The sequence below is a fragment of the Macaca thibetana genome, chromosome 14, assembly GCF_024542745.1.
Source record: "Macaca thibetana thibetana isolate TM-01 chromosome 14, ASM2454274v1, whole genome shotgun sequence".
Taxonomy (NCBI): Eukaryota; Metazoa; Chordata; class Mammalia; order Primates; family Cercopithecidae; genus Macaca; species Macaca thibetana.
The window spans coordinates 116,932,480-116,958,633 of record NC_065591.1 but is presented as its reverse complement, the minus strand read 5'-3'; the positions used below and the strand labels follow the sequence as shown (position 1 = coordinate 116,958,633).

The window sequence follows — 26,154 nt, the reverse complement described above, 5'->3', positions numbered from 1 at the left end:
ACCAAAAACAGTGCTGAGAACAAGTGCTGATGGATCTTGCACTTGACAATGGCCAGAGGTAGGGCCCAGATATTAGCAATGTGGCCACACGATGGGGAAGAAGTCTCTCTTTTTTTTCAGACAGGGTCTCACTCTGTCGCCTAGGCTGGAGTACAGTGGCACAACCTCGGCTCACTACGGCCTTGAGCTCCTGGGTTCAAGTGATCCTCCAGCCTTACCCCCACCCCTTCCTTGAGTAGCTGGGACTGCAGGCATATGCCACCATGCCCAGCTAATTTTTATATTTTTTGTAGAGATGGTGCTTTGCCATGTTACCAAGGCTGGTTTCAAACTCACGAGCTCAAGCAATCCACCCAACTCAGACTCCCAAAATGTTGGGATTACAGGCGTGAGCCACCATGCTGGCCTAGAATTCTTCATGAAACTCAACCAAGGGGACGTTTATGTGTCTGGACCAGAGTCACACTCCATGAGTTACTGACTCCAAGGAAGAAAGTAGCCTAGGGGCTTCTGAAGAATAAAGATGATATTTATTTTGAGTTGATTTGCAAAGGCCATAAAGGGGGTGGCCTTTCAGAAGATCCAAATTGCCCCTCCCATCTGAATCTACATATGGAATGGTTTCTTAGTCAGTTTGGGCTAGACTAAGTAATTTATAAACAACGGAAGTTGATTTTCACAGCTCTGGTGGCAGGGAAGTCCAAGATCAAGTCACTGGCAGATTCAGTATCTGGTGAGGACCTGCTTTCTGGTTCACAGACGGCACCTTCTCACTGTGTCTCCTCATGGTAGAAGGGTCTAAAGTGCTCCCTTGGGCCTCTTTGAGAAAGGTACCTGTGGGCATCCCACCTCCATGGTCTCATCATCTCCACAAGGTCTCACTGTCTAATACCATCACTTTGGGCGTTACGATTTCAGCGTATGAATTTGGTGGGTGGGACATAAACATTCAGAGCACAGCAAAAGGTAAAAATCATTTAATGGCTCTATGTTAAAAGCCAATTTCTGCCTCACTTGGTTTTCTAGTTTCAGCTGTGAAGGAAATTTTGACAATTTATCGTCAGGAAGGGCTGTCACAGCCCTGTGGGCTCAGCAAGTGATAGAGTTGGATGGATCTAATCTTTCTAAGTGTTTCAGAATTGAGTCCAAGTAAAAGAGCAAGAAACAGATTCCCCTTACGCTGCAATATATTTGTAGATTATTGCTCAAAATAGCACAGCAAAGAGATCAGCAGTTGACTGATTTGTTGAAAATGTAGCTGTATATATCCTTCTCCATTTTTCTAGTAATTAGCAATCTAAGGTACTCAAAACCTGAAGGCTTCATTGACGGCAGCAGGTAAGATGGTGACTTTGAAACCAAGATTTCCTGCAAGCCTCCTCAGCACAGACATAGGAGTCCGTGTCTCAGGTCCTGTTTTGAAATCTCAGCTGTGCATTTTCTCTTGTAATGCTTACAGGTATAGTGCTTAGGACTTACGCAAACTGCAAAGGAGATGGAGGCAATAATGGAATAAATCTAGTTACTGAAATTAAATCAGGTCCATCATAGTACGAAAGGCAGATTTTGCTTTGTTATCTCTTTTGACACCTTTCCAACTCATTTTGTGGATTAAGCCAAAGGATATGTAAGATAGTCTGCCCTTCGAAAGGGCTTTAATTTATCCTAATTTCCAGATTTCCCTCAAGAGGGTTAATATTTCCGGGCAAACTGAATGACCCTGAGAAGGATGAGCTTGAGCTCTGTTCCTTGTAGTATTTCTTCTATCTAACCCATGGGAAAAGGACAGGGTAGCAAAAGTAGATGGATTAAGGCTGTTTTATTTCATCCTCTTTTATTATCTGGATTAATTACAGTAGGAGCTCTATTAACTGTCCTAAGTTTAAACGATTTACCAGATTAACCAGTGCTCTGTAGTCCTTCTGTAAAACATACGACCAAAAGCACTTGGCATGCTGACTATGCACAGCTGTGAGGTTTCTCTCTCATCAACCCTCATACATCCACTTAAGTGGTCCATTTTTTAAATACATTTTTTATTTTTTTCAGACGGCGTCTCACTCTGTTCCCCAGGCTAGAGTGCAATGGTGTGATCCCATTGGCTCACTGCACCCTCCGCCTCCCAGGTTCAAGCAATTCTCCCGCCTCAGTTTCCTGAGTAGCTAGGATTACAGGCACCTGCCATCATGCTCAGCTAATTTTTGTATTTTTGTAGAGATGGAGTTTCACTATGTTGCCCAGGCTGGTCTTGAACTCCCGACCTCAGGTGATCCACCTGCCTTGGCCTCCCAAAGTGCTGGGATTATAGGTGTGAGCCACTGCACCTGACCAAGTGGTCCATTTTTGAGAATCAGTTGTTCCCAAACCTGTTTGTGCTGTCCTTGTGACTGCACTCAGAAATTTAATTAAATATTGTACCAACTAATGAATTACGACTGCAAAGAGAGTAATTTTTTGTTAAAATCAAAGTAACACATCTACATAGTTTAAAAAGTTAATTAATGCTTTGAAAGTAATGCACTGTAAGTACAAGACAAAACAACCCACCAAAACAGTAGACCCCTGCCTTCTTGCCTTTCCCTGCTCCTAGAGGCAACTGCTTGCACTTCTTTTAGCTGCCTTTTTTTTTTTTTTTTTTTTTTTTTTTTTTTTGCATATAGCTCCAGTTTTATAGTGGGGCCATGTGGGGCCATGTGGGGCCATGTGGGGCCACATGGGGAAGCTCCAGTGTTCTCTGGAGGCAGAAGTAGCCAGGGAAGAGCCAGGCCAGTGCCTCAGGAATGGCAAGACGGGGTAAACAGTTTAGGACTGGCTAGTTTGAGTAATTTCTGCAAGCTGTAAACACTAGGGATGGTCCTTAGTGCCTAGTACCTGACCCTGGGATGACTAAGGCAGAGGACTCTGCCTCCTGGGATGTAGAGGTCAGGTAGAGGGGGCAGGGCTTGGCTTTGGTTAGTTTGCATATAGAAGATTTGCTGAGCCCTTTGCTATCTCTAAGAATTGGCTAATTTTTTTTTTTTTTTTTTTTTTTTTTTTTTTTTTGTGACGGAGTCACACTCTGTCACCCAGGCTGGAGTGCAGTGGCATGATCTCCGCTCACTGCAACATCCACCTCCCAGGTTCAAGTGATTCTCCTGCCCCACCCTCCCAAGTAGCTGGAATTACAGGAATGTGCCATGACGCCCAGCTAATTTTTTTTTTTTTTTTTTTGTATTTTTGTTAGAAACAGGATTTTGCATGTTGGCCAGGCTAGTCTTGAACTCCTGATCTCAAGTGAGTCGCCTGCCTTGGCCTCCCAAAGTGCTGGGATTCCAGGTGTGAGGCACTGAACCCAGCCAGAATTGGCTAATCTTGAAGGTACAGTCTCTCTGCACCAGAAAGGTCTTTAACATGTTAAAAATCAAAATTTTCAGAAAATTAAAAAGTATAAATAACACAATGCTTAAAGGCATCAGATACTGTATTGTGTCAATTCCATGTTTTTTTTCTTGAAAACATCCCAGTTAGTACCTTTCATCTTTCTGCTACCAACTGGTCTGGTCATTCGCTAGATCAGCTGCACAGCTGCTGCCTGGAAGACATCCTTGCCTTCATGCTGGGGATTCTTTTGTCTTCCTCTCCTGTCCTCGGGTTGCCATATTTAAAACATCTTTCTAGATATAGTTCCTTGTTTTGGTGAAAAAACAACAACAAACCAAACTCTTCAGCATATTTTTGAGAAAGGGGTACAGACGAAATGGTTTTTAGGATATATAAGAATATTATTGTTTAGCATTCTGAGGGCTTTGTTCTCTTCTAGCATTAGGTTGTGTTGAGAAACCCCAAATCTGTTCTGATTCTCAGTCCTTTTGGCTGACTCTGTTCTCCATCTTTAGATTCCTGCTCCTTTATTGTATGACATTTTTGGTTCTCTCTGGAAGTTTTTAGGATATTCTCCTTTTCCTTTCTCTTTTGAAATTTTACAATAATGTGCTTTAGAATGAAGTCTTTTTTTTCCCCTTCATTATGTTATACTCAGTGAATCCTTTCAACCTAGAAGCTCATGACTTTAAATTGTGATATTTTCTTATTATTTTTCTGAAGATTTACTATTTCTGTTTACTGCCTCTGTGGAGTTGATTATATAGCTTTTCTCCTTTATGATGTTAATGTGATGAATTTCATAAATTAATTTGCAAATGTCAACTCAACCATGCATTCTAGAGATATACACAACCTCATCATGATGTATTACCATTTTATTTTATTTTGTTTTGTTTTTCCCCATATCTTTATTGAAAGGTAATTGGCATATAATGAACTGCACATATTACAGTGAGCAATTTGGTAAATTTTGACATCTGCATATATCTATAAGACCATCACCATAATCAAGATATTCAACATATTCATCATCCCTCTCTCTTGCTGCCCAATCTCTGGGCAACCACTTATCTGCTTTCTGTCATTGTAGATTAGTTTTCATTTTCTAGAATTTTGCATGAATGGAATCATGCAATATGTACATTTTCTTTTGTCTGGCTTATTAAACTCAGTATAATTAGATATTCATCCATGTTTTTAAGTATAGCAACAGTTCATTTCTTTTTATTGTTGAGTAGTATTCTGTTGTATGGATATGTCACCAGTGGCTTATTCATTCGCTTATAGATGAACAGTTATTTTTTCTACTTTTTGCATATTTCAAATGAAGCTGCTGTGAACATTCTTCTGTAGGTCTTTGTGTGAACATATGTTTCCATTTCTTTTGGATAAAAACCTATGTGTGGAATGGCTGAGTCATATGGTAGGTGTATGTTCAACTTTTTTTTTGTTTTTTTTTAGCTTTTATTTTAAGTTCAGGGGTACATGCGCAGGTTTGTTACATAGGTAAATTGGTGTCATGGGGGTTTGTTGTACAGATTGTTTCATCACCCAGGTATTAAACCTAGTATCCATTAGTTATTCTTCCTGATCCTCTCCCTCCTCCCACCCTTCATCCTCCAGCAGGGCCCAGTGTGTATTGTTCCCTTCTGTGTGTCCATTTGTTCTCATCATTTAACTCCCATGTCTAAATTTTTAAGGAACTACCAAACTGTTTCCCAGTTTGAGAGCTGTGATTGTCCCATATTCTCACCAACACTTGCTATGGACAGTCTTTAAAATTAAGACATCTTCATGGGTAGTAACAAAATTGATACCTTATTTCAGTTCTAATTTGCTTTTCTCTAGTGACATAGGATATTGAGCATCTTTTCAAGTGATTATTTACAATGTGTGTGTGTGTGTGTGTGTGTGTGTATTTTTGAGACAGGGTCTTGCTGTGTTGCCCAGTCTGGAGGGCAGTGGCTCAATCTCAGCTCATTGCAACCTCCACTGCCCAGGCTCAAGCAATCTTCCCACCTCAGCTCCCCAAGTAGCTGGGACCACAGGTGCACACCTCTATGCCCAGCTAATTTTTGTGTTTTTAGTAGAGATAAGATTTCACCATGTTGTCTAGGATGGTCTTGAATCCCTGAGCTCAAGTGATCCACTTTCCTTGGCCTCCCAAAGTGCTGGGATTATAGGCGTGACTGTGCCTGGCCTGTATATCTTCTTTGGTGAAATGCCTCTTCAAATCTTTTGTGCATTTTCTTAGTACATTGTCTGTGTTCTTGGTATTGAGTTGTAAGAGTTTCTTTTTTTCTTTGAGCCGGAGTCTTGCTCTGTCGACCAGGCTGGAGTGCAGTGGTGTGATCTCAGCTCACTGCAACCTCTGCCTCCCAGGTTCAAGCGATTCTCCTGCCTTAGCCTTCTGAGTAGCTGGGATTACAGATGTACACCACCATGCCTGGCTAATTTTTGTATTTTTAGTAGAGACAGGGTTTCACCATGTTGGTCAGGCTGGTCTCGAACTCCTGACCTCGTGATCTGCCCTCCTCAGCCTCCCAAAGTGCTGGGATTACAGGCATGAGCCACCGTGCTTGGCCATGAGAGTTTCTTATAAATTCTAGATAAAAATTATTCGTTGAATATATGTTTTACAAATATTTTCTCCTAGTCTATAGGTTGCCTTTTAATTTTCTTAACATTATCTTTTGAAGAGCAAACGTTTTTTAAATGTGATGAAGGTTGAGTGTGGTGGCTCACGCCTATAATCCCAGCACTTTGGGAGACTGAGGTGGGCAGATCGCTTGAGGTCAGGAGTTAAAGACCAGACTGGGCAACATAGTGAGACCCCCTCTCAAAAAGAAAAATTAGGCTGTGCGTGGTGGCTCACGCCTATAATCCCAGCACTTTGGGAGGCCAAGGCAGGCGGATCACGAGGTCAGGAGATTGAGACGATCCTGGCTAACACGGTGAAACCCTGTCTCTACTAAAAATACAAAAAAAAAAAAAAAATTAGCCTGGCATGGTGGCACATGTCTGTAATCCCAGCTACTAGGGAGGCTGAAGCAAAAGAATTGCTTGAACCCGGGAGGCAGAGGTTGCAGTGAGCCAAGATCGTGCCATTGCACACTCCAGCCTGGGTGACAGAGTAAGACTCTGTCTCAAAAAAAAAAAAAAAAAAAAGAAGAAAAAAAAGAAAAGAAAAATTAAATGCGATGAAGTCCAATTTATTGATATTTTCCTTTTTATACTTTGTGTTTATGTTGTATTTAAGAAATCTTTGTTAAACCCAAGGTCACTAAGATTTTTTTTCTTAAGTTTTCTTCTAGAAGCTTTATAATTTTAGCTCTTGTATTTAGGTCTATGATCCATCTCAAATGAGTTTCTTTCTTTCATTTTTGAAATGGAGTCTTGCTCTGTCGCCCAAACTGGAGTGCAATGACTCAGTCTTGGCTTACTGCAGCCTCCACCTCCCAGGTTCAAGCGATTCTTCTGTCTCTGCCTCCTGAGTAGCTGGGATTACAGGTGCCTGCAACCATACCCAGCTAATTTTTGTATTTTTAGTAGAGACAGGGTTCTACTATTTTGGCCAGGCTGGTCTCAAACTCCTGACCTCAAGTGATCCACCCGCTTTGGCCTCCCAAAGTGCTGGGATTACAGGCATGAGCCACTGTGCCCAGCCTTCAAATTAGTTTTGTATATAGTGTGAGGTAAGGGTCAGGTCTCATTTTTTTAAAATTTTTGATATAAAGTATTGCTATTTCCCAGGCTGGTCTTGAGCTCCTTGGTTCAAGCCATCCTCCTGCTTCAGCCTCCCAAATTGCTGGGACTACGGAGGCACTCCACAGTGCTGGGCTTCAAGATTTATTTTCTTGCATATGGCTATTCAATTATTCCAGTACGATTCATTGAAAATCTTATCCCTTCCCCATTAAATTGTTTTGGCATCTTTGTTGAAAATCAATTGATCATGTATGTGTGGATCTACTTCTGAATTATTTATTCTGTTTCAATGATATATATGTGTGTGTCTTTTTTTAACATCCCTAATTTATTTTAAAATGTGTCTATCTTTATGCCAATCCCACACTGTATTGATTGCTATAGCTTTATGGTAAGTCTTGAAAATAAAGTAATATAAGTTCTCCAACTGTGTCCTTTTTTTTCTTTCCAAATTTGTTTTAGTTATTTTAGGTTCTTTGCATTTCCACATAAATCTTGGAATCAGCGGATGAATTTTTGCAAAAAATCTTGCTGGAAATTTGACTGTGATTGTGCAGAATCTACAGATCAATTTATACACGTAGATCAATTTGTCATGTTAATGTGATGAATTACATTAATTGGTTTTCAAATATTAAACCAGCATTTTATTTTAAAATAAACCCCACTTAGTTATGATATTTTATCTTTTTTATATAATGTGAGATTTGATTTGCCAATATTTTGTTAAAGATTTTTGCATCATGTTCTTTTCCTGAAATTTTATTTTGTTCTAATGTCATAAAATAAGTTGGAAATTATCCTATCTCTACTTTGTTAAAGAACTTGTATTACATTGGTATTATTTCTAACTTGAATGTTTGATAGACTATACTAGTGAAAGCATCTGGGCCTAGGGTTTTCTCTGTGGAAGATTTTCAGTTACAAATTCAGTTTTACTGAGTCAGGTTTGATAAGTTATGTTTCTCAAGGAATTTATCTATTTAATCATTGAATGTATTGACCATTCGTTTATAATTTTGTTTTGTTATTGAAGATGTCTATAAGATTTATAGTGATGTTCCCTTTTTTATTCCTGACATTGTTAATTTGTGTTCTCTCTCCCTCCATCCCTCTCTCACTCTCTCTTGTCAGCTGGTCTGTGGGATTATCACCTTTATTAATCTTTTCAGAGAACCACTTTTGATTTCTTTGATTGCCTTTACTGTTTGTTAACTTTTTAGTTTATTGATTCTCTCTCTTAGCTTTATTATTTCCTTCCTGCTACTTAGCAGGAGTTTAATTTGCCCTTCAGTTTTTTAGCTTCCTAAGGAAGGAAATTTGATCATATTTTAAACTTAAAACAATCTTAAAGCTATAAAATTCCCTTTAAGCACTGTTTTAGCTGAATTCTACATATTTTGATTGAGTAGGTTTTCATCATTCAATTAAAAACATAGTTTCTAAGTTTTTCTTGCAATTTCTTCTTTAACCCACAGGTTATTTGGAAGTTTGCTGCTTAATTTCAAAGTGCTTGGGAAGTTTTATAGCTATCTTGTTAAAAACTGATTTCTAATTTTATTTTGTCAGAGAACATACTTTGTATGACTTAAATCTTTTAAAATATGTTAAGACTGATTTAGGGTCCAGCATATGGTACATCTTAGTGAATGTAATATGTGCCATTGGAAATGATGCGCATTCTGCAATTGTTGGTTGTAATGTGCTATAAATGTCAACTAGGTTAACTTGGTTGATAGTATTGTTGAATTCCTCTGTGTTCCAAATGATATTTTTTGTCTGTTTATTCTGTCAACTAATGAGAAAGGTTTATTAAAATCTCCAACCATTATTGTGCATTTATTTCTATTTCTTTAGTTCTGTTGATTTTTGTTTATATATTTTGAAGCTCTGAGTACATCTCCCTGATGAGTTGATCCTTTTATCATTATGAAATGTCATTCTTTCTCTGTAATACTTATCTTAAAATCTACTTTGTCTGATATGAATGTAGCCACTCAAGCTTTCTTATGCATACTGTTTGCAAAGTGTGTGTGTGTGTGTGTGTGTGTCTATCTCAATCCTTTTAGTTTCTGCCTGTCTCTGTCTTTTTATTTAAAGTGTGTTTTTGCAGGTAGTATATAGTTGGATCTTGTTTTTATATTCAGTCTGACAATTTATGCTTCTTGATTATTGTGTTTAGTTTATTTGCATAGTGTGTAGTCCACTGACATTTGACATAATATTGATAATTTGTGTTGAAGCGTATTGTCTTCATTTCTGATTGTCCCATCTGGTTTTGTTGCTGTTTCGTTGTTCCTCCGTTCCACCTTTTTTGCCTTCTTTTGGGTTAATCAAATATTCTTTGGCTTTCCATCTTATGTCTTCTGTTGGATTTGTATCTATACCTCGTCGTATTTTTTTTTTAGTGGTTTCTCTGGGATTACACTATACATTATTAAGTTATCATAGTCCATTTAGAATTAATATTGTGCCACTTTACATAAAATGTAAAACACTTGTCACAGTATAAAGTCTATTCCTTCCATCTTTTGTGCTATAATTGTCATATATTTATTTCAATCTACATTATATACTCCACAACACAAAGTTATTAGTTTTGCTTTAGACAGTTAGTTGTCTTTTAAGAAAATCAGAAGAAGCAAAAAAAAGATTCTTTAAAAATATTTACCTACATATTTATCATTTCTGGTGTTCCTTATTTTTTCCTGAAGATCCTGATTTTCCATCATTTCCTTTCAACCCAAAATACTTTTTATAGCATGTTTTGTAGTGTAGAGCCACAGGTGACAGATTCCTTCAGCCTTCATTTATTTATTTCATTTATTTCATGTTTTTCCCTTCTTTCAAGGATCACAGCCTTGCACTGCCTGTGTCCAGTGCCTGAAAACAATTGGTTCATAGATTTTGTCCAGATCGTAGTTGTTTATGGTAGGAGGGGTAAGTCCAATACTAGTTTCTCTGTCATGGCTGAAAGGGGCCATCTCTTCTGTTTTTGCTTTCTAGAATTCCTTTTATTCAAGTATTGGACTTCTGAAGCTGATCTTCTGAATATTTTTCTCCTCCCATATTCTATCTGCTTATTTTGTTTCACTCTCCAGGGAACTTTCTCAGCCTTCAGCTCAGTGGAAAAGTCTAAATTTTCTATCATACCTTTAATTTCTAAGAGCCCTTTCCAGTTTCTACAAAATTTGTGTTTTTTTTTTTTTTTTTTTTCTGGTCTTAGTAAGTCTACATCTTCGTAGTTTTTAAATTAATTCTGATAAATAGAACACGTTTTGAGGAAGAAAGGTGTTCTGTTATCCCTCTGAAGGCAGGCATAGCAGTTTCTTAGAAGAGGTTTCTTCTGCTCTCTCTGTTGCTTTTGATTTCCCTCCTCTATACATTTTTGTCTTTCATGTTGGGGGTTATTCTCAAATGTCTGGCAATCCTTGAGCATCTTTTCATATTTAAAAGTGAGGCCTTATGGTCAGGCATGGTGGCTCACACCTATAATCCCAGCACTTTGGGAGGACAAGGCAGGAGGATCCCTTGAGCCTAGGAGTTTGTGACCAGCCCCATCTCTACAACTCTACCAAAAAAAAATAATGCAAAAAGGTAGCCAGGCATGGTGAATGGAGTGCACTTATAGTCCCAACTACTTGGGAGGCCTAGGCAGGAGGATTACTTGAGCCCAGGATTTTCAAGACCAGCCTGGCCAACATAGTGAGACCCTGTCTCTACAAAAAGTAAAAAAAAAAAAAAAAAAAAAAAAAAAAAAAAAAAAAAAGCGTTAGCTGGGCCTGGTGGCATGCACCTGTAATTCCAGCTACTTGGAAGGCTAAGGCTAGAGAATTGCTTGAGCTTAGGAGTTTGAGGCTACAGTGAGCTATGTTTACACCATTGCACACCAGCCTGGCAACAGAGCAAGCCCCTGTCTCTAAAAACATTAATTAAAAAAAAAAAAGTGGCTGGTGATAGCTCATGCCTATAATCTCAACATTTTAGGAGGCCAAGGCCGGTGGATTGCTTGAGCTCAGGAGTTTGAAACCAGCCTAGGAAACATGGCAAGTTCCCCATCTCTACAAAAATTACAAAAATTCGCTGGGCATGGTGGCATGCGCCAGTAGTCCCAACTACTCAGGAGGCTGAGGTGGGAGGATTGCTTGAGCCCTGGAGGAAGAGGTTGCAGTGAGCTGAGACTGAGCCACTCCCCTTCAGCCTAGGTGTCAGAGCGAAACCCTTGAAAAAAAGAAGTGAGGCCCTAGAAGGCTATGGGGTCAGGGCTTGTTTCTTGCTGGATCACAGTGCCAGTAAGGACCTATGCATCTTGTTCGGAGATCTTGACAGTTGCCATGTATTTGTAGACTTATAGTATCTGTAGAGAGGTGTCCTCCAATGGCTTGATGGACAGAATAAACCAACTGCCAGTGTCCTTGGAGCCTAATCAGGGAAGGAGGCCAGGGGTCTGTCTGGTGAGTCGGTCTGTAGAGTCTTACATCCTCTCTCTGTTTTTGGTAAGAACCCTCACCCTCACTTTTAGGTGGTCTGGTGCTCTGAGTCCAGAGCCTCTAGTTCAACCTGCTCAGAGTGAAGTCTATAGTCCTTTTGAGCTGAGAGGATGCAGTTCCCTTTCTATCTGGGTTGGAAGAAGACACCTGGGTCTCAGTATTCTTTATGAAGGATACCAGCAAATCTTCCTTATGTAGCCCCACCATGCTGCCGCTCAGGGTCTGCAATTCCTAAGCCATTCAGCATCTGCAGTGTGACCCCCTTTACCTTGGGCAGCCTCCTCTCACCAAGTGTAACCCTGCTGAGCCTGCTGGGCCGGCATCTGTTTTCTGGCATTTCTCTTGCTGTTGTCTTTTTTCCTGTTCACTTTGTCCCTTTTGGGTTATTCTTTTTTGATCCTGTGACTCTCATTTTAGTAGGGTTTGAGGAGGAAGGGCTGATAAATGTGTGCCCAATCTCCTGTGTACCCACCTTCTACTATAAAGAAATGGAAACAGGAAATCATTTTAAAAATTATGTTAGTGACTGGGCGTGGTGGCTTACACCTGTAATCACAGCACTTTGGGAGGCTGAAGTAGGAAGATCACTTGAGCCTGGGAGTTAGAAGCCAGCCTGGGTAAAGATAAAGAGGGAGTACTGGACTCACTCTTTACAAAAAAATGAAAAAGTTTGCCGTGAGTGGTGGTGTGCACCTATGGTCTTGGGAGGCTGAGGTGAAAGAATTGCCTGAGCCCAGGACGTGGAGGTTGCGGTGGACTTCGATCATGTCATTGGACTCCAGTCTGGGTGATATTGTGAGACTGTTTTAAAAAAAAGAAGTTATTATGTGGATGGTGCAAGAGAGACTGTGGAACTCTCCTCAGGGTTTCATTGTAAGCTTGGTCTTATACTAGGAACTTGGTGAATAAATAAATGTACATTTACATTTTTAGGTCAAAATAATTTGCTTGAGTTAATAAGTCTGTAGGAGTCATTATTATTTTTCTCACAACTTACCACTTTTATTGGGGCTTTCAATTTATCAATCTATTCTGTTCCTGTGATGTAAAACACAGTCTCCTTTTACCTTATAACCTTTATTTAATAGCAGACGGTGGTTGTCTGGATAAGAGGAAATTGGAAGTCCAGGACAGTGAATTATGTCTTTCATATTTTTGAGACAAGATCTCACTATGTCACCCAGGCTATATAGTACAGTGGCAACAGTCATGGCTCACCGCAGCCTCCACCTCCCTGGCTCAAGCAATCTTCCCACCTCAGTCTCCCGAGTAGCTGGGACTACAGGTGTGCACCACCATGCCTGGCTAATTTTGTTCATTTTTTGTAGAGACAGAGTTTCACTGTGTTGCCCAGGCTGGGCTCAAGTGACCCTCCCACTCTGGCCTCCCAAATTGCTAGGATTACAGGCATGAGACACCATACCCAGTCATGTCTTCCTCTTTTCCAGGTGACTAAATAGCTAAGTTACCTGTGGAAGTGGACTGAATCTAGATGATAGTACTGCTCTCAGTCCTCTCTTTTTCAGTCGTTCATTAATTCTTTCAACAAATATGTGTTGGCTGCATGCCCTGGTGCATCTCCCTATGGGAATGCACAGCCATTGACTTAATCCACGCAGATGTTTCCTGGTTGTTCATAGGCATAAAAGGGACATAGTTACCAGGCATAGTGGCTCATGCCTGTAATCCCACTCGGGAGGCTGAGGTGGGAGGATTGCTTGAGGCCAGGAGTTTGAGACCATCCTGGGCAACACAGTGAGATCCCTATCTCTAAAAAAATTTAAAACAAAAAAAATCTTAGTCAGGTGTGGTGGCACCTGCCTATAGTCTCAGCTACTTGGGAGGCTGAGGCAGGAGGATCACTCGAGCCAAGGAGTTCGAGGTTGCAGTGAGCCATGATTGTGCCACTGCATTCCAGCTTGTGTGACAGAGTGAGACCCTGTGTCTAAAAAAAAGAATGGGACACAGTTGTGGTGAATTTCTTTCTTTTTTTTTTTTTTACTTTTTGTCTGAAGGTAAAAATGTATCTTTGTTCTCTTAATTTTTGTCGGGGGGCAACCACTCATGTCAAACAATAGTGGTAAGGGGAGGAAAATATTATGCAAAGGGCTAAATGTGCTGTAAAAATTACCTTTTCTAGGAATGGGGTCATTTGAAACACTTTAATAAAATACACTGGTTAATAGTCTTTGTTGGAATCAAGGACTCCACATAATTTTAATCATCATTCAGAATACTTTACTGTGCAGCAAGATTTAGCAATGTTATAGGCCTCAGGGAAGGTTCTCTGCATTTCTTTTCAAGTTTTAAGCTTTCATGTTATAGTCCTAGAGGCACACTCTCACCAAAAGCAGGAGGGAGAAACAGCCTGCTGAATGCTGTGGCCAGACCCCTTTCTGGATTCAAATCTTCTCAGTAGAAGCAGCCTGCTGAATGGTATGGTCAGACCCCTTTCTGGATTCAAATCTTCTCAGTAGAAACAGCCTGCTGAATGGTATGGCCAGACCCCTTTCTGGATTCAAATCTTCTCAGTTCTGGGAAGAAGTCATTTGGAAGAATGACTTTTCTTGGAAGAGCATGGTTCACTTCAATAGTATCCAAACAGCTAGCAAGTTTTTTTTTTTTTTTTTTTTTTTTTTTTCTTTGGCAGGATCTCACTTTGTCATCCAGGCTGGAGTGAAGCGGCATAATCACGGCTCACTGCAGTCTCCATCTCCATGGCTCAATTGATCCTCCCACCTCAGCCTCCTGAGTAGTTGGGACTACAGGTGTGCCATCATGCCTAATTTTTCTATTTTTTGTAGAGATGGAGTCTCGCCATGTTGCCCAGGTTGGTCTCGAACTCCTGGACTCAAGCAATCCTCTCATCTCAGCCTCCCAAAGTGCTGGGATTATAGGTGTGAGCCACCACACCTGGTAACAACTAGCAGTTTTAGCTGACAAGGAAATTCAACCCCAAATGACCTGGCCTGAAGTTATTTTTGACAGGTAGCTTCCCCACTGCCACACAAGGGACTAAAGGAACTCTCTACCACAATTTCTATGTCTGTGTCTGATGCTAGGATCAACAGTATTTATATGCACAAGGGCTGTCAGTTTTCAAAAACCTTTCTTTGTCCCCCTTTTGTTGTTTCCCCTCCAGCTCTCCACCCTGTGCACAGGATACTGTCCTGGTCAAGGAGGGGAGGGAGGGAGGGATACTGTCCTGGTCAAGGAGGGGAGGGAGGGAGGGAGGGATACTGTCCTGGTCAAGGAGGGGAGGGAGGTCAAACAGTGCCTGTAAAGAGGCGAGGGCTTGTGCAGAAGTGATGGATGCTGTTGGAACAGAGCAAAGTCTAGCAGGATGGACAGAAAATGTGGGAACCAGATCTAGGGAGGATGGGAGGGGTGAGAGGATCAGAATCAAACACTGGAGAGGGAGAAGAGGCTGGGGCATGATGGAGGTGGGGAAGCCCAGGGATGAGGGGGTAATCTACACAGAGGGAAGGAGCCAGCGTTTTCTTGGCAGTATTTTGTGTATGCCTCTCCTTTTATTTTATTTTTTAGTGGCAGACTTCTGAGAAATAAGAAAACAAGGGATGAGCATGGTTCCCATAATAGTAGGAACTCACAGTACCTTTCATAAGCTTATAATTGATTTTCCCATCTCTGTTTTCCCAAGCCTGACAATTCAGACCTGGAGGCTTTGTGTCTGAGAGGGGGAGGGGAGGGAAGCTCTACCAGCACATCATTCCGGCCACAGTCCAGGCTTATTAGCATTTGAGCAGCAAAAAGGATCTATCCCTAGAAGCTTCCTCCCTGCTTTCTTCCTGGAACTCCCCAGGGAGTGAGGACCTTGGGGAAGGAGGAGATGGTGTAGTTGAAAGAAGCAATATTAACAGTCAGGGATTTAAACCCACTAAAATCAGCCACATTTCAGAAAATGTAAACATGCCATTTTTATATAGACTTAGTGCCCACCACCCCCTACCCCCTGCCAAATCCTGGTTATAGACTAACAGTTGCTGTTAGATGCTTATAAAAAATAAACCCGTTTCCCAGGATGAGCCTAACTTGGGCTCACACTAACTTGGGCTGGGAACATACTGATAAATTTCTTCCTTTTTCTCCCCTAATTTTGGTCTGGAGGAAAAAAATGTATCTTTGTTCTCTTAATTTTGGGCTAACTTCTACTGCAGGACTTTCTGGCCTGAAGAAAGTTCTTCCACATGAGTGTAGTTGTGAACAAAGTGTAGCTCCAGGAGTTTTGTTCTGCATAGTGGGGAGCGGTGGAAACCACGAGGCTACCGCAGGTGGTGGACTTGGCAGAGAGAGGAGCATGTGGGTTTGACAGCGGAAATAGATGTCACCATCTGGTACATGGACCTTCAGATGATTCCATTACCTCCCTGTCCTACCCCATATCTAGGTTGAGCACGGGTGGCATTTAAGATATATTTGCCTAATTTTTTTTCTTTTTTAATGACATAGTCCTGGTTTTAAGCAAATGGAGATAAAAGACGATGTGCTCTGTTTGGGATGTCTGCCAAGGCAGAGCTCACAGAAGACGGGAGAAGTTTCTGAGGATAGCTACCTCTGATATGATTGCTTGGATTGGCGCTGGGCTGTTTCCTGTTAGAAAAGGCAGAATACAAGCCCCAGGGAAGGGGCCAGTCAGTGTGCCAGCTACTGGAGCGCAAGGAGGATTCATTCCTGGATGAGAGGTGACTCAGCAGAGAGATTTCCTAGAGACACCTCCTGCCTCCCCCTTGGATGACATTCAAATCAGACTTCTAGACATACAGCTTGTGAGGTGTTCAGGGATTAATTTTTCTGTGGGACAAATGTAAGTGCCAGACTATGGCAGTTTGGGATATGGTCAGTTGAGCCAGATATGCTTTGACTATCTTGTTAGATTTGAACATCTAGAATTCTGATGGCTGTGAACTTTGAGAATCTTACTTGGGATTATGGAATTATAGAGACACAGGGCAAATGAGATAAATGGGTTTCTCTTTCATAGTTTTGTTGTTGTTTAGTTCATGCGGTCAGGTTATTCAGTGGCATGTCCCAGGTAGATTTCTTACATCTGCCATCAGCTATGATATCACGCCTGGATTCCAGTAACAGGATGGCATTTCATCAAATTCTGAAAGTCATCATTATTTGGACTAGAACAACCTATTCCTTAAAATGCCTAGTAACACGAAATCTGGAAAGAAACCCCCAGGTTGGAACTCCTTAACAAAATCAGGGCACCTTTGCTGCAGTTTGTTGCAGTGTCACTTACCTGGAGAAGGAGCCTTGTTCACCCCAGGATGATCCGTCTTTGGGTTAAAAAACAGTGCTATTCCCTTTGAGTCAGAATGGTGCTGGCCACGCCCCTATCATCTTTTCCTGCCAAGTTGTATTCAGTGCAGCATGCTGGATTTCTGGCAAGCTGGAGTCAGTGATGGGGCAAAGATATGTTTGGAATTGGATGAAACTCTGGACACCTCTTCAGCTCCACTGTTTAGACAGCAGCTGGCTGGAGTGGCCTCCCAGTCAGTATCATCCATTCTTGAGACTAGAGGCAATCCCACTTCTGCTGACAGTCACCCAGAATTCCATCTCCCCACCTCCTCTCCAGATCCATGAGAAAGAAGAGGAAGAGTTCAATGAGAAGAGCGAGAATGATTCTGGTATCAACGAGGAGCCTCTGCTCACAGCAGATCAGGTATGAGTATCTCTCCAGGTTATTGGGACCTTTCGTTCTTTTGATGGAGAAAAAGTTCAAGAGAACACACTTGCTACATCCGTTTAAGGCAGAAGAAAGATATGTGGTCATGTGACGCCTGTGCTGATGGCTCAGAGTATTTTTTGTTTCTTTTTTTCTTTATATATATATTTTTGAGACAGAGTCTTGCTCTGTCACCCAGGCTGGAGTGCAATGGCATGATCTTGGCTCACTGCAACCTCTGCCTCCCGGGTTTAAGTGATTCTCCTGCCTCAGCCTCCCAAGTAGCTGGGGCTACAGGCATGCATGACCATGCCTGGCTAATTTTTATAAATTTTTTTTAGTAGACATGTAGTTTCACCACGTTGGCCAGGCTGGTCACAAACTCCTAACCTCAAGTGATCTACCTGCCTCAGCCTCCCAAAGTGCTGGGATTATAGGCACGAGCCACCATGCCTGGCTTTTTTTTTTTTTTTTTTTTTCATTTTGAGACAGGGTCTCACCCTGTCACCCAGGTGGGAGTGCAGTGGCACAATCAGGGTTCACTGCAGCCTCAACCTCCCTGGCTCAAGCGATACTCCCACCTCAGGCCCCTAAGTAGCTGGGACTACAGGCATGCACCACTATGGCCAGCTAATTTTTTGTACTTTTAGTGAAGATGAGGTTTCACCATGCTGCCCAGGCTGGTCTCAAACTCCTGGACTCAAGCAATCCACCCACCTTGGCCTCCCAAAGTGCTGGGATTACAGGCATGAGCCACGGTGCCTGTCCAACTCAGAGTATTTTTGATAAGGGATTTCATTTCTCTTTCTGCCTCAGGTTGCCCACCTGCAGTGAACATGAATGTCATTCTTGACACTTGGGATAGTTGGGGTCAGTCTCTGATAGTAGCCAGAGACAGGCATAGTGTTTAGTAGCTTCGATTCCTGCTAAGCCTTCGTATTGCAATTCATTGTACTTGGAGTCAAGACGCTTAAACAAGGGTCCCAAACACCTGCTTTTCCAAAAAGAGAAGTGACAGATGAGGCTTTTGTGTGATGGATATTTTCTTACATTTCATAGAACACTCAAAATTTTGAGCCTTCCAAAAGGAGTCCTAGAGCCACTTTGGCTTTGTGAAAAAAGATAGAGTGCTTCGCATTCAACTGAGATCATCATAGCTTTAATAATTTATTACTTAGAGAGGATAATGTTCAGTTTCCGGATTCCTTATTCAATGTTTTAGTCAACAAATATTTATGGGTGCTTATTTTGAGCTAAACACTACACAAGTTTCCACAAAGTCTTTCTGCAAAGCTCCACTGGGAGCATTCAGTGCCAGAAAGTGCTTTTTAGCAACAAAGGTGCTTTTTCATATCTGTGATAAAAAGGTGGAAACTGAAACAGGTGAAGATTAGGAGACTAAAGAGAACCAGATTTTTAAAAATAGGGGCTAATAGCTATTCTTGTGACTTGTAGGAGGAACTACAATTCAATGATATGAACTCAATTATAACTACTCTTAGAGAAAGGGACATTCAGGCATCAGATCCTGAGAGGGATTTGTGTCATTTGGTTGCATTCTGTGAAATGGGTTTCAGTAGTCAAAGACTGGCTATCTCCTAAGTTTGTGAGTAGAGGTGAAAAGGCTTGGGAATAAGAATGGAAATTATTCTAAAGGAGGAGATCCCGAAGTCCCTTACCTTCGGTCCAGCCCACTGTGAGGAAACCACCTCAAAGACTACGGTGCTGGCCTTGGAGATTTAGTCCATCCATGGAGAACAGACAAAGGTGAAGGTTGTGACAAAACTCATCTGAAGACCTGCTTTCAGCAGCAGTCTTCTTTATTTGTAAATAATTAATGTACAAAGTAATTCACTCTTTTTTTTGAAACAGGATCTGGCTCTGTTGCCCAGGCTAGAGTCCAGTGGACCGATCTCAGTTCACTGCAACCTCCACCTCCTGGGTGCAAGCCAATCTCCCACCTCAGCCTCCCAAGTAGCGTGGACTACAGACACACGTCACCACAACTGGCTAATTTTTCTGTTTTTTTTTTTTTTGCAGAGATGGTGTCTCCCCATGTTGCTCAGGCTAGTCTTGAACTCCTGAGCTCAAGTGATCCACCTGCCTCGGCCTCCCAAAGTGCTGGGATTACAGGCGTGAGCCACCATGCCCAGCTAGTAATTCACTCTTGTTCCTTTTGGCAGATATCTAATTTTCCCTCCACTGCTGGGAGCTGGCTCCTGTCAATAGTCTAGATTAGAGCTGGGATTCTTATCTATTTGCTGCTCTCTAGACTCTATCTATCCTTCTATTATTTCATTATCTCTATTTTCATTTGTTGCTGGGCAGCTTCAGTTCTTGTCTAGGTGATTTTTGGAGAAATAGCTGTTTTCCTCCCCATTTTGTGTTGTTCTAGAAGCACACTGTTTTTTCCAGTCACATGTATTATGACAATTAATGGACTGGGTTTTGTGTTAAAGTTGGGTGAATGAAATGTTTTCCCACTTAGAAATAAAGAGCTCAGCAAATTGAAGTAAATGTTCCCTTCCAGGCAGCTCTGCCTTGCTTCCTGAAAGAGTAGCTTATTTCCAATAAATCATTTATCTAAATGGAGCTCTTGGAAGAAGTTTTACATTAAAGAGTGCTTTACATTAAAGAAAGAGTGTGTGCAAGCCTTTGGTTGGAACTATTTTTATTATTCAGTATTTATTTAAAAATGATATTGCTTAGCCGGGCGCGGTGGCTCAAGCCTGTAATCCCAGCACTTTGGGAGGCCGAGGCGGGCGGATCACAAGGTCAGGAGATCGAGACCACAGTGAAACCCCGTCTCTACTAAAAATACAAAAAATTAGCCGGGCGCGGTGGCGGGCGCCTGTAGTCCTAGCTACTCAGGAGGCTGAGGCAGGAGAATGGCGTGAACCCAGGAGGCGGAGCTTGCAGTGAGCCGAGATCGCGCCACTGCACTCCAGCCTGGGCAACAGCGTGAGACTCCGTCTCAAAAAAAAAAAAAAAAAAAAAAAAAAAAAAAAAAAAAAAAAAATGATATTGCTTTAGAAAATTTCAGATAGCTAATTAGAAACATCCTTAACTGATCAAAATTAAAGCCAGAATGCCCCTCTAGCAGAGAACAGAGTTAGCACTCTCTCGTGTACCTTCTTCAGGTAATTGAGGAGATTGAGGAGATGATGCAGAACTCCCCAGACCCTGAGGAAGAAGAGGAGGTTCTGGAAGAAGAGGATGGAGGAGAAACCTCCTCCCAGGCAGACTCGGTTCTCCTGCAGGAGATGCAGGCGTTGACACAGACCTTCAACAACAACTGGTCCTATGAAGGTGAGGGCCCTGGGTGCTGGGCTGGCTGAGGAGGAAGCACCTGCTCGGGGCCAGGCTCTGGGCTGTGCACTTTGTACATGGCTAATAGAACCCTGATCACTGCCTCAGAGCAGAGCCTTGCAGATCTAGGCAGTCAGCAATACCTTTCTTTCTTTCTTTCTTACATCAGGAGAGAAGTTTGCATTTTTGAGAAAAAAATAAGGTAGTCGAGCAAAATTTAAATGTTAAAACTAACCAAAGACTAAGGCAGAATAAGCAGAAGAAATCTGAACTACTATGTAAAAGCAATGAATGATGCTACCATAAAATCAATGAAAAAAGGGTAATAACAGCTCATATTTTTGAAGTGCTTTCCATGTGCCAGAACTTATTCTAAGACTCCCTTCCTTCCTTCCTTCCTTCCTCCCTCCCTCCTTCTCTCTCTCCTTCCTTCCTCCCTCCCTCCCTCCCTCCTTCTCTCTCTCCTTCCTTCCTTCCTTCCTTCCTTCCTCCCTCCCTCCTTCTCTCTCTCCTTCCTTCCTTCCTTCCTTCCTTCCTTCCTTCCTTCCTTCCTTCCTTCCTTCCTTCCTTCCTTCCTTCCTTTCCTTTCTTTCTTTCTTTCTTTCTTTCTTTCTTTCTTTCTTTCTTTCTTTCTTTCTTTCTTTCTTTCTTTCTTTCTTTCTTTCTTTCTTTCTTTCTTTCTTTCTTTCTTTCTTTCTTTCTTTCTTTCTCTCTCTCTCTCTCTCTCTTCCTTCTTTCTCTTTCTCTTTCTTTCTTTCTTTTTTTTTTTTGAGACAGAGTCTTTCTCTGTCACCCAGGCTGGAGTGCAGTGGCGTGGTCTTAGCTCACTGCAGCCTCCACCTCCCAGGTTGAAGTGATTCTCAAGCCTCAGCCTCCTGAGTAGCTGGGACTACAGGCATGTGCCACCACGCCTTGCTAAATTTTATATTTTTGTAGAGAGGAGGTTTCGCCATGTTGGCCAGGCTGGTCTCAAACTCCTGACCTCAAGTGATCTGCCTGCCTCAGCCTCCCAAAGTTCTGGGATTACAAGCGTGAGCCACTGCGCCTGGCCTTATTCTAAGACTTTCTATGCCTAATCTCATTTCATCTTCACACCAACCCCATTAGGATCAAGCTAACTGAGTCTTTCAGAGGTTACATGACTTGTCCGAGGCCACTGTTAGAATGAGATTAGATCAGATACGATTAGAAATGAGATCTCCTTGTGTGCAGAAAACCTCTCCACAAAGACAGATGATAAATAGAACTATTTTATTACTATTTTTATTTTATTTTATTTTTTATTTTTTAGAGACAGAGTCTAGCTCTGTCACCCAGGCTGGAGTGCAGTGGCGTGATCTCAGCTCACTGCAGCCTCCATCTCCTGGGTTCAAGTGATTCTCCCGCCTCAGCCTCCTGAGTAGCCGGGATTACAGGTGTGCACCACCACACCCAGCTAATTTACTTTTAGTAGAGATGGGGTTTCTCTATGTTGGCCAGGCTGGTCTCAAACTCCTGACCTCAGGTGATCCACCTGCCTTGGCCTCCCAAAGTGCTGGGATTACAGGTGTGAGCCACTGCGCCTGGCCTAGAAAACTATTTTATTATTGAGTAAGAATTAAACCAGGATGGGAGCCACATCACAGACAACTCTCTAAAGAGATTGCAAAGACAGAAAGCAGTCTCAGTCTTGTATAGCAAAGTGGATAAATGGAACCCATTACATTGAGTGCGTTTTGCGATTTGAAGTCAGAAGGGAGTTAGGCCCCTCTGCTCAGAACAATGAGAGATTGAGCATTATATTCTTTGATGATTATATTTCTTTTTCTTTTCTTTCTTTCTTTTTTTTTTTCTTTTGAGACGGAGTTTTGCTCTGTTGCCCAGGCTGGAGTATAGTGGCACAATCTCAGCTCACTGCAACCTCCGCCTCCTGGGTTTAAGCAGTTCTCCTGCCTCAGCCTCCCGAGTAACTGGGATTACAGGCATGCACCACTATGCCTGGCTAATTTTTGTATTCTTAGTAGAGTAAGGGTTTCACCATGTTGGCCAAGCTGGTCTCAAACTCTTGACCTTGTGATCCACCTGCCTCAGCCTCCCAAAGTCCTGGGATTACAGGCATGAGACACTGCGTCCAGTCTGATGATTATATTTCAAAGCAGTGACCCCCAGGCCCTTGAAGAAACCCTCCTGAATTGCAAGAATAACAAGAGGCTTATTTAGCCATGACAATAATTTAACATAAAGGTAACATACATGTATTTTAAAGATTTAATCTAAATCTTTGAGAGATTGAAAAGGACAGGTAGAAGAAATTCTGAAAGAAAAGGGAGATGGGGGAGAGGAAAAGTCTTTTCCCTTATTTTCAACAGGGAGAATCAAGCCTCTCATTTAAAATTTGTATTTGTGCTTAGACCATGCACAAGTCATAAGGGGTGAAGCCAACATTTGAAGCCAGGTAGGTTAACTCCAGAGGCCATCCTCTTAACTCTCTGACACAGGTTGATAGTAATTATGATTGTGCACAAGAAATGGCTGGATGAAGCATGAAAAGAAAAAGTGTAACACAACAAAGGCAAAAAATTCATCAGCCATAGGGTATCGATGCCCCGCTGCAAGAGGAGCCTCATCCTAGGAGCAGATCCACCCATGGGGAGATGGGAACTTAGAAACAAGGGAGGGAGAAGGTGGGTTGATCAGGGTTGAAAGGTCAACCACGGGTTAGAAGTGGTCGAAGCAGAGGCAGAATCTGGAGGCCTGCATCCTGCAAGTCAGACTTTGGCTCTGAATAGCAGCGGCAGGAGGTGGCCGGCAGAGAGTCTGCTTGGTGTTGAACTGGACTTGGCTGCCTCGCTGCATTCCCCACTGCCCCAGTCAGGCCTTTCCCGGCCACACAAAGGTCCCAAAGATAGACGCGTTCAGCGAAAGACTTGTGAAAACAGCTGAAATGCAGAGTGAAATGGCAAAAAAACAGAAGGGGGAGAGGGCAGCTCCAAAGAGCAGAATAAGGGAAAAGCCCAACCAAGTCAGCAAATAACTCGGCGAAGCATAAACAAAGAGGAAGAGGAAAATGGATTCTGAGGTGAAAGTGAAGGATACCATTAGACGTTGTGTATTTAAAAATAACTAAAAGATTATTGGTTGGATTGTGACATAAAGGAAAAATGCCTGAGGGAGTGGATACCCCATTCTCCATGATGTGATTACTGTGCATTGCATGTCTGTATCAAAACATCTCATGTACCCCATAAACACATACACCCACTATGTACCCACAAACATTAAACATTAAAAATCAATCAATCCTTCCTCCCCTGCTGTGAAAAGATGCCATTAGATGGAGCCACATTTTAAAAGATGTTTCCCAAGTGTATTTTATTTTTTCAATGTTGATTATATATATATATATATATATATTTTTTTTTAATAGAGACAGAGTTTCACCATGTTGGCCAGACTGGTCTCGAACTCCTGGCCGCAGGTGACCCACCTGGCTCAGTCTCTCAAAGTGCTGGGATTACAGGTGTGAGCCTCTGCACCTGGCCTTAATTTTTTTTTAATGTTTAAAATAATTTTTAATCAGAAAATGCTTAAAGTGTATAAAAGTTATTTATTTATTTATTTATATTTTAAGACAGAGTTTTGCTTTTGTTGCCCAGGCTAGAGTGCAGTGGCATGATCTCTGCTCACTGCAACCTCTGCCTCTCAGGTTCAAGTTGTTCTCCTGCCTCACCCTCCCGAATAGTTAGAATTGTAGGCATGCACCACCATGCCTGGCTAATTTTGTATTTTTAGTAGAGGCAGGTAAAATCCTGCCTCTACTAGGTTTTACCTGCTGGCCAGGCTGGTTTTGAACTCCTGACCTCAGGTGATCTGCCCATCTCAGCCTCCCAGTGTGCTGGGGTTACAGGCATGAGCCACTGCGCCCGGCCTGAGGTGTACAAAGTTTTAAAGCATGATTTAGACCCGCATACAAGTATAATCTCAACTATGAAAATATACAATATGTAAACCGAAAAATTTGGAATAAAATATCCAAATCTATTTTAAATGAAAGAAGTCTTAGGGGACTTCTTAAAATTAAAGTTATCTGTTTCCCATGATCTCAGGTTCCCTTTTCTTTCCTCTGAAAGCAGCCGACTGCTGCTAGGCTTTATTTTTTCATGCATGTCGCCAGTCGTCCAGGTTTCACGTATTTTTGAATACACGTGCTGTGACACAGGACTAGAGATGTAAAGAAGGGCTCAGATGGTCGGCTTTTTTTTTTTTTTTTTTTTGGCCGTACACTATATCTTGATCAGTTCTTGGGAATAAGCACCAACGTCTCTATTGCTCTTCAGTATGGATGACAAAAACCTCCATCCCATCACTTTTCCATCCCCAATTCTTGACCCACTTCAGACAAGGAATCTTATGGAGACAGATGGCAAGTGGAACAAAGGATCTGTCTGTCCATGTCCATTTTGAGGACAGAGTCCACAGACTTCCTTGTGGGCTGTTTCTTCTTCCTCCTTTCTTTCCTGAGAGGGGTGTTCTCTTCTGCAGTCAGTACACAGGCCTCCGCCTTCCCGGCGCACCCCTAAATTGTGAAGGTCTTTCTTGGGTTAGGATTTGGAAGGGGCATCCTCAGAGGGGCAGTCCCATCTTGACTGGTGGTGGCCCCAGGAGCTCCCCAGCGAGCTCTGGTGTGGATGCAGGTGTTACGCGGGAGACCGTCTTCCCCTGCAGGGCTGAGGCACATGTCTGGATCTGAGCTGACCGAGCTGCTGGACCAGGTGGAGGGTGCCATCCGCGACTTCTCGGAGGAGCTGGTGCAGCAGCTGGCCCGCCGGGACGAGCTGGAGTTTGAGAAGGAAGTGAAGAACTCCTTTATCACGGTGCTTATTGAGGTTCAGAACAAGCAGAAGGAGCAGCGAGAACTGATGAAAAAGAGGCGGAAAGAGAAAGGGCTGAGCCTGCAGAGCAGCCGGATAGAGAAGGGAAACCAGATGCCTCTCAAGGTATGTGAACAACCAGGCGGAAGACTGGGTGCTTCCAACCTTGAACCTTGCCCGTTTCAGTGCCCTACCAACCCCGCAGGGGACTCATCAATATTTACTGAGCAGCGGTGGTGAGCAGCACATTGTGACAGGGGGTCAGAAAGGGGGAAGGTATCACCCGTCTCCTCCACTCCCCCAAAGGGCTCACAGTCTAACCCGGGAAGACAGCCTGTAAACATTAGGAAATAATTGAATTTGGCGTATGTTCTCTGTAGGTAAGACCTTAGAGAAAGTGGGGTGAGGGCATTTCGTGTTTGGAGTCCTGAGATGGGCCTCGGAACTCTGGGTCCAAATCCTTCCTCGTGTCCCAGGTTCCAGTCCTGACTGGTCTCTTTAGGGTGTGCTAGGGTGTTTCAGTGATTGAAAATGACCTGATGCCCTTTTTTTTTTTTTTTTTTTTTTTTTGAGACTGAGTCTCACTCTTTCCCCCAGGCTGGAGTGCAATGACACAATCTCAGCTCACTGTAACCTCCGCCTCCTGGGTTCAAGTGATTCTCCTGTGTCAGCCTCCTGAGTAGCTGGGATTACAGGTTCACGCCACCACACCCGGATAATTTTTGTGTTTTTAGCA

The 26,154-nt window shown here is 42.3% G+C and overlaps 1 protein-coding gene across 4 annotated transcripts in view; it reads left to right on the top strand.

The window, feature by feature from the left end:
- Nucleotides 1–26,154, top strand: part of FEZ1 (fasciculation and elongation protein zeta 1) — a 51,253-nt gene that overhangs the window by 15,731 nt on the left and 9,368 nt on the right. For 3 of the 4 annotated variants that reach the window (XM_050755714.1, XM_050755711.1, XM_050755712.1), the window contains exons 4-6: nt 17,143–17,256; nt 20,400–20,568; nt 25,273–25,544. In XM_050755714.1, coding sequence (XP_050611671.1) covers nt 17,143–17,256; nt 20,400–20,568; nt 25,273–25,544 — 555 coding nt within the window. The remainder of the gene's footprint in view (nt 1–17,142; nt 17,257–20,399; nt 20,569–25,272; nt 25,545–26,154) is intronic. The other variant, XM_050755713.1, reaches the window with a different exon arrangement.